General features: G+C 39.8%; 1 protein-coding gene across 3 annotated transcripts in view; it reads right to left on the bottom strand.

Moving 5' to 3' along the window:
- The window catches only part of LOC125458525 (glutamate receptor ionotropic, delta-2-like), a 496301-nt gene that overhangs the window by 88381 nt on the left and 394699 nt on the right, over positions 1–13221 (bottom strand). For all 3 annotated transcript variants that reach the window (XM_048543867.2, XM_048543868.2, XM_048543870.2), the window contains one exon: positions 9716–10028. In XM_048543867.2, coding sequence (XP_048399824.1) covers positions 9716–10028 — 313 coding nt within the window. The remainder of the gene's footprint in view (positions 1–9715; positions 10029–13221) is intronic.

Below are 13221 nucleotides of genomic sequence, written 5' to 3'. Positions count from 1 at the left end.
CTGGCAGCAGAAGTACTTGGCACTGCCAGGGCCTTCTGGAATTTCTGGTGCCAGTGCCATATTTAAAGCTCAGCCATTCATCAGGTCAAGCACTGCCAGCCAAGAACTGCCTGTCACAGTATACGTTGTGTGAGGGGAATGAAATAGAAAAGCTTCTGAGCTACACACTTGGTAAAGGTCTCAGTTAATGAGAAACAGCGCTCACATTCAAAAACAAAACACCACCACCTATCATAAGATAACAAGGTGTAGAGCTGGATGAACACAGTAGGCCAAGCAGCATCAGAGGAACAGGAAGGCTGATGTTTTGGGCCTGGACCTTTCTTCAGAAAATTTTCCAGCTCTACATCTTGTTGTCTCAGATTCTCCAGCATCTGCAGTAGTTACTATCTCTCCACCACCACCTATCAGATTGACTGTCATTGTGACAGCAGATGGAAGAATCATGCTACACAGGGTACCTGCCCTGAATGTCATACAATGTTAGATAGCTGTCTGAGGGAGTGTTATTGTTTTTGTAACACCTTGCATAGCATAACAAATTGCCATTGCTCCATTTGGGGGCATCACATGTTGAAAATCATTCAAACAGTCATAAACATTAGCTTTCATTGCACAACAGTAAAAAAATGAAGAAAAGAAAACAACAAAACAAATCTCTTTGTGCTTCTGGGAACCATTTGAGTTTTGAGCAACAACAATTTTATAGTCAAAGAATGATCAATGCACCCAGCTCATATCTATTGGAACCAGGTGTCAAGTAATGCCTTTTTGGATTGTTATATCTCATGCAGCAGTGTTTAATCATGCAGAAGATAATGTTCCTTCTGCTCAACATTTTTGTAAATGGCATGCCATTGCTCTCCTAATTCTTCAACATCTATCACATCCCACCTTTGTTGACGCTAGATGTTCCGAGCACAACATGCTTGAATTGTGTAGCACACTCTGTCTGGACTTTGCTGAAAGATACTCCCAGACCAATCAAAGCATCTTCCACAAGCCAGAGATATTTCTGAAGAAGGGTCTTGGCCTGAAACGTCAGCTTTCCTGCTCCTCTGATACTGGTTGGCTGCTGTGTTCATCCAGCTCTACACCTTGTTATCTTCCACAAGCCTATTGTTGCACTACCATGGTCTTGTTAGAAGAATGGGCTGCATTGTAAATATTGTTTGCCTCCGTCAGGAATGTATGACAGAGTCAACAATCATTGAAGGCTGCTCAGATGAGACAGTGATCACTGGTGACTTGAATACTAATGGAATGGAAACACTTTCTGTTGATGAAGAGAGCTGCATTACGATATGATACTCTCAACTCAATATTCATACAGTCAGTAGCCCCCTGCAGTGAGGGGAAGTGAGTTGTATTGGTAATGCCAGCAGTCTGAGTTGCAGAACCTATCAAGTGGGAAATGAGGTAAAGTAGTGTGATATGGCACAAACTACATCCATGGTAGCATAGATAAATTTGTGCATTGAGGATTGAGAGATCTCATAATTGCTCTGTGCATCATCGGAAGTAGTCAGTTGTTATAATATGCAACACAAGTTCTGCTCCAGACATCAGCAAACTTCTGTGAAGTCATCCTGGGACATCCAGTCTTTGACAACAATTTGTCTGAAGAAAATGGAATGGAGGACAAAAGGCTCTGGGCCTCCTGTACCTCCACCATGTCCTGCAGGAACGTTCACCTGAGATTTCATCATGTGGAAGTTGCTGGAGATTACTGATTCTTCCTGAATTTGCTGGTGCATCTGCTGCTCGTTGATTTCTCAGCACCTTCGTAGCGCTGGAGCAACAGTGACAATGACATCTGCTGCGGCGAGATCTATTGACCATGCTTCCAACGACCTGTATCAGGAAAGGTATGGTTTCCTAGGAAGACGAGCTGTCAGCGCTCTCATACAGATTGAGTGAGAAGCCAAAAACTTGATGGATGCACAATCATGTGAGAAAATATGAGGATATGCACTTTGGCAAGTATACTGGAGCTGAATATTCTTAAAAAAAAGACTGCAGAAAGCTGCAGCACAAAGGGGTTTGGCGTTTGTCATGTATAAATCACAAAAAGACAGCACACAATTTCATCAGGTAATAAGGAAGGCAAATGGAATTTAGTCTTTATTGCAAAGGGAATAGAGTATACAAATAGGTAGGCCTTACTAAAACTATACTAGACACTAATCAGACAAAATTTAGAATACTGTGACAAGATTTCATCACCGTGTCTATGGGAAGCTGTATTGGGAGCTGTCCTATTCACTGTGTTGATGCTGTTGGTGGAGGTATTTTCTTATGAGAGATTGTGTTGATTGGATCTGTAATCATTGGAGTTTAGAAGAATGAGATGTGAACACACCAAACCATTAGGGGGCTCTTAGGGGGCTTGACAGTGTAGATGCAGAGGTTACTCCCCCTTGTGAGAGAGTCTAGAACCAGACAGCATAGTCTAAGATAAGGGGTTGCTCAGTTACGACAAAAATTAGGGGGAAATTCTTCTCTCGCAGGGTAGTGAATCTGTGGAATTCTTTACAGATGATTGCGGAGGCTGGTTTATAAGAATACTCAAGGCTTTGATAGATTTTTCATCAGTATGGGCATCAAGGGTTATGGAGATAAAGCAAGAAAATGGAGTTGAGGATTATGGCTGAGCAGACTCGTGGCTTAAAGAGCTTACTTCTGTTCACAAGTTTTGTTGCATTAAGGACTCCATTAATACTGAGCTTCAATATGTTCCCATCCAACTGTTCTATTTAAGTGCTCATCCACCGACATTGCAAACTGTGTCTCCAACCTACAACATAACTATGTCAACTGTCACACTACACCATGGAAGGTAAACTCACTTTGATCATTGATGACCCCTCTCTCATAATAACCATGTCCTCCAATGCATCTTCCACTCTTATAGGTCAAGTGAGCAGCCTTCATGAACATCACCCCTTCTGTAGCCCAGCATATTGGCCTCCAATAATTGTCTTCCACAGCTTCACAATCACAGTGATCACACCTGATAATGATCTTTGAATTTCATTGAACAGGTTGTCAGAGTTGCATATGGTCTGACTTGGAAAGACAGCCCCAACTGAGTGTGACCAAGTCTCTGGATGGTCTCTGTGCAGACATACGAAAAATCTCCTGACTGCTTGTACTGGACTTGCAGGGCTGATCAGGGCCCAGTCCTTGATGTACTGTGATATAGAGCGCTTGAGCTTGACTGCCTGAAGTAGCTGATAGACCATGCTCAAGACCCTGGATTGGGATGGGACACTTCCTTCAACTTACTCTTCCAAACTGACATCAGACTCCCTCCAAATTCCTCCTCATGTCTGTCCTAAATGGCAAACCATTGTCTCCAATTATGCTTTCTGACTAAGGACTAATGCTTTTAGTCTTTGAGAAATAGTTAAATGTTTGAAGCGTATGCAGCATGTTTTTGCAGATAGGTTTTTGGCACATATTATAGGTGTGACATGAATGTAGCATAGTGTTTTACTGTAACATTTCTGATTTCTGTTCAAAACCATTACAAGCTGACTGACTCTCTGTCTGCACTAAGTTCTGAAGGAGAAAGCAAAACTTAGAAAGGCAAGTCAAAGCAAGGAAAGGCAAGGCTGAGATTGCATGAGCATCCATGTAAGTGCCAAGTTAATGAGCAGTATGAAAACAAGAGAAGGGTCCTAAAGAACACCTTGCTCTGAAACATGAAAGGAGTGTTTGTGCCTGTATACAAAGTACCCTGGCAGGAGCATTACAAAGAAAGGTATTGGTGCATCATTGAAGTGGAGAACTATTTTAAGGTGGTTGAAAATATGCTAAGAGGATGCGTTGAGGTTAGGTGTGCTGATAGCAATTTCTGTGTCCAAGGGATGCAGGCAGTTGCTTCCTATGGAGTATGTTCTGTGATTTTGGGAACTGTTGTCCAAGATGCAGGCCCAGAGAAGCAAAAGACAATCTGAAGTTGTCTGACTTATATATTTTGAATTGCCACCATCTAATTTCTCTCTGGAATGTGGGAGAACATTAAACCGCATATAGGTACTAATGCATTCCAAATAGGTCTTTGTCCACTCCACAGGTGAGACTATCATCTCTCCATTCTGACCTCAGGTCCAAATGTTGACCCTTTTTACTCAACAGCAAGAATCTCATTTGTCTGACCTCACTGTAATCTTCCCGACTGAATCACCATTCTTCACGTCATTCAGGAGCAGGGAAATTCAGCCTGGCAGATCAAAGCAGTTATTTTACCTAAATGGGCTGAATCCATCTGAAGACTGCGTACATGAAAATATGAAGCAAATATTGAACAGAATACCGAAAGAACTGTAGATGCTGTTAACCAGGAACAAAAACAGCAGTTGCTGGAAAAGCTCAGCAGGTCCAGCATCACATAGTCTACCATTATACACTATGTATTGTTAGTCACTAAGAGTCCCCATTAACAGCTATTCACTCTCGTAGTCAGATCCTTATCAACTCTGAGATAACAAGGTGTAGAGCTGGATGAACACAGCAGGCCAAGCAGCATCAGAGGAGTAGGAAGGCTGATGTTTCTGGCCTAGACCCTTCTTCAGAAATTTCTTCCGAAATCAACTCCTTTGTTTGTTCAACTGTCCTCTCGCTTCAGGCTCTATCCCCAACTATGATTTACTCCTTACCAATTCCTCCCCCCTAGCTTCTGCATATAAACTGACATTTTCCTAGCTGCCATCGATTCTGAGGAAGGGCACCAGACCCGAAATGTTAACTCTGATTTTTCTTCACAGATGCTGCCAGCCCTGCTGAGCTTTTCCAGCAGCCTCTGTCTTTGTTCACAGAGCAGGATGCCATGGCTGTGCCTTTTAGATTCCAAAGTCCACTTTATCTGTGCAACACTCAAAATTTATGACCTTGGACCACCCAAAAGTTCCTTTTCCAAATGCTGCCACCTCTGTTTTGAGAAACAATCTCTGCTCAAGAGATGGCCATATTAATATGCTGCATTGTGAAAATAGAGGTGTGTTTCAGGCATTTTAGTGCATCATGGACATGATTTACCTGCCTCTTTTTTTCATGGGTAGGCAGAACATGAAACACTGACCTTGAGAGGCTAAGTATGGAAATAAAAGCTCAATTAAAAAGAACAATAAAAAGATGTAAACAAAATATGGATCAGCATAAAGAAACCAGAATTCTGACTCCTGAAAAGATCTTAATTATCAACATTCAATAGCTATTCTCCTTGCATAAATATGCATGCTATGGAACAGAATATTTGAAGATAAATCATTTATGATTGTTGAGAAAGTGGTTATACATATCCATGATGATATTTAGACTGAATATTCCATCTGTATGTCAATGAAATGAAGAACATTCCTGTTACATGCATATTTTAAACAAGTGCAAGATGGATACATTGTACAGTTGATGAAATTCATGGCTTTGACGAATGCACAAATGTAAGGATGTGCAGTTGGGTGATACTTGTCTCTGTTCATGCAAAATAAGATAAATGTATGCTTTTGTAACTAGCAGTACAGAAGGGAAATTACTCAAACATGCGGTACAAAAGAAATAGTTTCTGTGAATAAGATTTAGTTCGCAAAAAAAAAATTCAATGACTAATTACAGGTCACTTCACATTTTTAATTTTGGCTTCTCCTGACTTGAGAGAGATGAGGAGGTTTGACAGAGAAATCTCAGATGAGCTTTTCTGCAGAAACATATATTTGGAATTAAGGATGAGATAAGTTATAAACAAACTGTTCACATTTCAACCCTGTCACTGTGAGCTGTGTTCCTAAGCACTGGGTAATCAAGTGTTAAATAAAGGAGGTAAAATCTGGGATGATTAGGGGAAAGGTTTTGTTGGAATCTTTCTTATAGGTAAAAGAGTTACAAGAATGGACCAGGCTTAGGACATTATCATTCTCACTTGTATCTTGTGCCTTGCCTCACCAGCTTCACAACCTAATCACATTGTCAGCTGGCTCCTCCACATCCTCTTCATCATCAGAGAAGACATCATGAAAAGCTGTGATCTTGTTACTCTTTACCTCCCTTTTCTGCTATCTGCACTGCATTGCAAACAGGTTCCTTGCAGGGGTGAACAGATAGGTTCCACTATCAGAAACCCAATGACCTACTCAGTGGTCACTTACTGTAGATGTCATACCCCTCCTCTGCATCCATGCTTGAATTCCTCACACTGCCTATTGATCATATTCTCAGTCATTCTGCTTTTATCATAGTATTCAACCCTGATGATGTTTGGAACAAATTTTCTACTGGGGATAGGATTCACTGTAAAACACAATGGAACCAGGATTGCCAAATTATATGGGCATGTGTTTGCTTCCTAGGAACTGATCAGAAACCTGAAGGATGCATTTCCAATCATGACAGACCAGTAGAACATTAACACAATGGAAGTCCTTAAGTTGATCAAGATTGGCATTTGTTTTCTAGCAGTCTAATAGCCACTGGATGCAGTTCATGATACTATGATACCTAGGAAATCTCTACTAATGCAGTTCCAATAGATCATCAAGTCTTTAGCCCATGCATTGAAAACCTCAGTACTACCACAAATATCATTCTGAAGCAGCAAAGTGGTGCTATAATAGAAAACCTTTAACGTAACTACAATAATGCCAGAATTTCAAGTAGGAAGAAGTGCAATGGATACTTCAACATGATATATCATCACCAGAAACATATTCAAATTATAATTTATGCATTCACATTGTCACAATAAAACATATTGATCACTAAGTAAAACACTTTTAGTGCTTAGAAACAAGAAAAGCCTTTGCCACTGCCATGAGTGATAGCACAAATAGAAACAATAAAACTTAGCCTGCGGTGCTCCAGAATAAATTTGAAGACTCATTCAAGGTTTTGCCAGGAGCCAACAGAATAAACAAAGAATACAAAACTCGTTAATGGCTGGATACTTGCAGAAATCTTTTCTTGTGGGTGAATGTCTATCATTATGCCCATATTTGTTATGCCTTGCAGTCGTAAAACTATCATACTCCAGAAGAAAAAACTGCTGTAATAATATTTCTCGTATGTCCATCATTAAAAATAAATCTCAAACATAAATAATTTACATTCTGAGGTATCTGCATTGGTTTGACAGTTACAGGATTTCACAAAAATTGGCCACTTCATTCTAAACTGGTGACAATCTGACAAGTTGATGGGGCAGAGGGATAGGTTTCTGGAAGAAGAGTCTTAGTGATCAATCACAAGGGCTGGCATTGGTAAAGAAGAGGGTTAGAGGAAGAGAGAGTGATTATCATTTCAACATGCAGTATTAATCTGAGTCTCAATACTGTGGCTAACAGTCCTGGGTGCATTGATGGCTCACAGGTGTTAGAGCAAAAGACAGTTGAAAGAAACAAAATGATTATGGAATGCAACAGAGAGCATTTGGTCATTGAGAGTTGATGATGCAAGAAAGAAAAGCCCTGAAGGCCTGCAAAATAGACTTTAGGAGATTATAAAGCATTTTTGGCACTTAGATTTCAAGGGTGATTCATGTGCTAGATTAAGAAAAATTGAAATGTTTGGAGCTCAATGAATAGCTGAAAAAAATACTCTTTTTTAAAGTTCTGGATGGCTTCTGAGAAAATGCTTTTATTTCTGAGGACAAATAATACCAGATCAGAATGTGGTCAATGAGTTTGAAAGTCATGATATGGAATATACTAAAACTAAGAAGGAAGACAACTGGGGAAAAAAGGCATGCATAACAGAAGGAACTGCCAGATAAGGTAGAAATTAGAATACAAAATAACCTTGGCTGAAAGCTCAGACATACATTACTCCTACGATACACCTGATTCCTATTTGATTGACAGCCCTGACTGTTTGATTTCTGCTATTTCTTTCACGATGTTTATTTCCACAACATTTCATGAGCTTGCAGTTTCAGGTTTTGATATTTCGAAGGATCTGAATGATCGATACTTGAGCTGTAGAGAAAATGAGTTTAGCTTAATGTAATTATTTCTAAACTATTCTTTTGTAAAACAAAAGATTTTTTTCAACACATTTAACTCTTGCTATAGGGTTCTTGATTTCTTTTACAATGAATATCAGGCTCATAGATATGGATAAGCCACAGCATGTAATGTAAAACATGAGGGGCCAAGGTGATGTGGGTGGAAGGGGGAGGGCCGTAAAGATATAAGGGCAACGTTCAGAAGAACTAAGCAAACAAATAAGTAAAATAAAATTAGCCAGTTATAAGCAGGCAAAAAGCTAAAATGAAGCAATAAGATGTTAGATTCACAAAACAAAAGCAAGAAGTAGAGTTGAAGAGGAAAGAAGCACAACACATTTTCATGATTCAGAGATAGTAAGAACTCCAGATGCTGGAGAATCTGAGATTCTTCAGAAGAGTCTAAGCCCGAAATGTCACCTTTTCTGCTCCTATGATGCTGCTTGGCCTGCTGTGTTCATCCAGCTCTACACCTTGTTACAAAAACATGCTTTGTTGTTTAGTTTGGTGAATAAAGTAAGGAAATTAGTAGCAAATCTTTGCAGGAAGTTATGGATATGTTCAGCCTCCCTTTAATGCGTTTTCTACTGTGTGGACCTTCAACACCAGTGTGTGGTAGTAACTTCCAGAACTAGATGTAAATGCTGCAATCCTTGTTGACATACCAATCACCATGAATGGAATGTCAGAGTGGCTGAGTGCATACAGTTACAAACATAAGCTGGGCAAAAGTGGAAAATATTACTTTTAGGGAGCACAAAACTAATTTTAAAATGATGCAGTGTATAGGTCTGTAGCACATAAAAAAGGTTCAGGAGAGCCATTATGAGTTGAGCTTCTTGTGCATTAATTGTGGGAGAGATAGAGAAGACAAAATGTGTAGCAGATCAAAGAGTAGAAATAACATTGTTAGAGGTGATTCTAACCACAAGTTAATTGACCCAAGGAAGAAGTAACAGAGGAAAACAATGAAACTCCTAACATTTGTGTGGAAAACTCTTTACCAAAGCAATCTGCTTGAATATCTACATATGCTTGGAGGAACATTGTTAGAACTACTTACAAGTGGTGAATTGTAATAGTTAGATATGGATCAGCACCCTGGGAGGGTAATGATTACGACACAAGGTTAAAAATCCAAACAGAAAGGGAGAAAATTAGTACAAGAGCAAAACCAGCAGATGAGGAATGTACAAGCTGAGGTGATGTGGAAAAAGAAACTTGCACACAGGACCATTGGCTAAAAGTTGGAACTATTTAAGGTTTGAAAAGTTGCAGAATAAATAAATAATGTTCAAAATTACAGTGCTGAACAGACTTATTTCATTATACATCCATGGATTTTAGCTTTCCACGTATTTTTCAAATGAACTAATTCTTTTCCTATTTTAATTAATTGATAATGTTCCAGTAGAAATATAATAGAAACATGTAGCAGTATTGTTTTTGTTTCAAAAACTTCAAATGATTATTTTTTGTTCTTTAGAATTTACTAACATCATTGCTTAATATTCAACATCAGAAATTTGCGGCAAATTTATCTTAACTCTGAAAAATGCTATTAGTACACAAAATAATCATTATGGATTCTTTGAGAGAAAAAAGAAGCATTAACTACATAATGTTAACAGCTCACTAGCTTTTAAAATAGGCAATTTTGAGATGAAATTACCATGGTAGAGTCTAATAGAATACATTTGAATAAGATAGCCCTACCTTGTTGTACAAATGATCCATAAACAAGCCACGCAGCATTGTACAATGTTGTAGAAGTCACAGATCCTATTTGCAGTGGTGATGGCTTTACCCAGCTAAACATGCAGACAAGCAGGCCTATTATAAACAAAGTGCCAATAATACATGCCCAAACTGTCAGGTCAAATGGTTCAAGGCAGGTAAACATATCCACTCTGTGTTCTGGCTTCTTAAGTAGAAATCCTAAGGTGTAGTCCATGATTCGACCAGTGAAGTCCACAACATTCTCTCTCTCTGGAGTAATTGTCAAGGCTGAAACTGCTATGTCAGCTCTCTATAAGGTAAATTTAAATCAAAAACATAAAGAAATTGTGTAAAAAACTTTTATATTTCAATAATGAAGATTGAGTATCTTGCAATTAAAACAATGTACCAATTTCCTAAGCTAGACATTTTATTTTATTACCCCCGATAATAATTCATGATTATGCATCTGTAATAATACATGAGGCATTAATCTGCAATTTTAACATTGATTAACAGTATAATTTAAAGCTGCAAACTGCATCTTGATGTATTAAAACACGTTTTTAGAATGAAGATAAATTGTAAGATTCAAACACATAAAGCCTTTGTTCTTTAGTTACAAACATATTTGTGCCATTAATACTATTGTAATTAAGTTTCAAAAATCAGTAAAGTATCAAATTTGATGAGTTTCATGGAGGGTTTCTCTCCGTGAGGTCTAGCAAGTCTTCTCACGCAATTTTCTGTAGCTTGTCCCATTGGGAACAATGCCTTTATGTCACCCAATTGCACTATCTTTTGTTTGGCAATGGCAGAAGTACTATTAACTGCTGGGATCTCTCACAATGCCCTCCCAGCTCAGGCACCATACTAAAGACCAGCTGTGTACCACATTGAATGATGCCAGCCAGGAGTTGCCTTTACAGTGGTATGGGAATGAAAAAGAAAAAGAAAGAGAAACACATCTGAGGGTGTAACGTCAGCATGGCTTATACCTCATTGTAAATACAGGTGTACATGCAAAAATATGCTACTATTTAAGAATCAAGCTACACAGGTTAACCATCCTTAGAACACCGTCTAAGCAGTGCTACAGTATCCCTGAGGCCTAATATCTTCTCATTGTTCAATGTGGGAACATTGCATACTGGAAAGCTTTCACAAGTTTGAAAACATTCATTTTCATTCAGCAACAACAAGCAAAGAAAAGAAGAGCTGCATTTGCTTCTGAGAAGATACTGCGAGCATTTGGCCAGCAACAAATTAAAAGTCAACAGATCAATGCACCCAGATTTTATCTATCAGTGTGCAGTCCTCTGAGGTTTGCATGTGGCAACGATCTTCAAATCCAGACATTAATGGATCAGCACATCAATCAGCGTATGCAGAACTTCAGAGAAACCCGAGAGTGCTGCACAGTTGCACAGCTGTACGGCTTAAAGAAACATTGCCTCCAAGACTGACCCAAGCATCAGAAACTTGTCTTCAGCAGGCCCATCATCAGCTTAATCATGGCCCTGACTAAAGAAAAGGCTTCATTTTATCCATGTTTGGCCTCAATGATTGCAGACGGTAGTCCCAGTAACAGTCATTGTAAGGCATCTTGAAACAAAGCAGCAACATGAGAATTCTCAAGGAAATTGGCTTCATAGCAGTGTGCCTGGCACAGATTGCCAAGATTTGGTATTGCTGATGAAAAATGACTTGTACATCAATGGAATTGAACCTTTGTCTGGCGATGAAGTTAGATGGGTTATGATATGCCATTCTCAACATGACATATGTATAATCTAAGTAGCTGAAAGTGAGGGAAGGGCTGTGTTAGCAAATCTTACTGCCTGGTCTGTAGCACTGGCTTTGATGAAACAATGCGGCCTGGCACAAGTTGTGTTAGCAGCAACCTTGATACATTAAGGGTCATAGGATCCCAGTGGATCCTAGGAAGCATCCAGTTGCATATAAGGTGATGACCACCAGAATAGGATGGTCACCCACTCTTTCATGTCACAGGTGGCATTCCAGCAGTTGGTATGATGCTATAAAAATGTCCTGGGACATCCTCAGCTTGCAGTGACATTATGCCTCACTGATCTGGAAGTAACGGCATCAAGTATGATAGACTCTGGGCCTTGTGTTTCTCCTGCACATCGTGAGGGAACTTTCAGCTAAATTCTCTTCATGTGGAGGCTGTTTGGAGGCGCTAGAAGTTGCCACTGATCCTGGGCATGCAGCCACATTTGTTTGGCCTTGATTTCTCTATACCTTTGTTGTATGATGAGCACATAGATGATAAGCCCCGCTGTGGCTGGATCCATTGGTCATGCTGTGTGCATAAGTACAGAAACAGAACAGCTCCTTAGTAATGTGAACACTCAGCATCCAAATCATATGCAAATGCTAATTTAACATTATCTTCTATACACTGGGACAGAAAGTGCTCTGAGAAAGAGGGCCATGGAATGCATATTCAGAAATCGTTGACATGGGGACCTTATTCAGATTAACGCATCCTAAGTCATATACAGTATGCTATTGGAAGAGCTATACAATTACATCTTATCTCTCAACTCCCACCACCCACATTGTTTAAGAAAGGCAGCATTGCATATTACAATATGTTGTAAATAGTTATACTTCAAAATAAGAAATCCCTAGACCGGTATCAGACTCTGCCCTTAATGGGCTATCTGACTGAAAGCTGTCTTTGTTGGCCTGACTGAGGATTACTGAGCTTAGACTTTGAGACATAGCCATTTGACTGAAGCACATTCAGTGTGTTTGTTGTATGAGCTGCTGGTACATGCTACAGGTGTGACATTGATGTAGCTGGGTGCTGTTCAGCAACATGTCCACCCGCTTGATTGATCACCGCTGGCACAAATGACAGTTTTGTATGTGCGCTAAAAGGCAAAGTAAGATGGAAGTATTGTGAGCTATTATCTCTGACTGAGGGGTCAAAGCACAAAAAAAGGCCCAAGAAACATCATGTTCTATGGGATGGCAGCCTGACCCTGAATGCAAAGTATCCTGGCAGCAGCTTTGCAATGAAAGTTGTTGGCACACTGAAGTCAAGAACTGTATACAAATGGGTTGGAGATATGTCATGAGAATGTGGAACGGCCAATGCCAAGAAGGGTGAGAGGAGATGTGAGAAGTTGCTGTCCATGGAACGTTCCTGAGATGTTGGGCTCTGCAGTGTGGGATGGGCAGCCAAGGGAGCAAGTGACTGGAGACACCGGGTCCCACTCTGATATTCATGCCAGGAATTGTTACCAGCGAGTTTCTTTCAGGCACATGGGAAATTAGGAAATGCATACTAATGAGGTGAGATTAAGTGATAACCGAATGCAAATTCATGCAAATAGGCCTCTCCCTCCTCACTGGCGAGATTCTGAACTCGCCAATCAAAGCCCGGTTGCAGAATTAGTCTTTTCTTTTCTCCAGGCTGAGAATATCATTTTCCTGATCTCACCATATTTTCCCAATCGACTCACCAACGT

Source organism: Stegostoma tigrinum, chromosome 13 (assembly GCF_030684315.1).
Source record: "Stegostoma tigrinum isolate sSteTig4 chromosome 13, sSteTig4.hap1, whole genome shotgun sequence".
NCBI lineage: Eukaryota > Metazoa > Chordata > Chondrichthyes > Orectolobiformes > Stegostomatidae > Stegostoma > Stegostoma tigrinum.
Note: the sequence above shows the minus strand (reverse complement) of the source record. Positions and strands in the feature narration are given on the sequence as shown.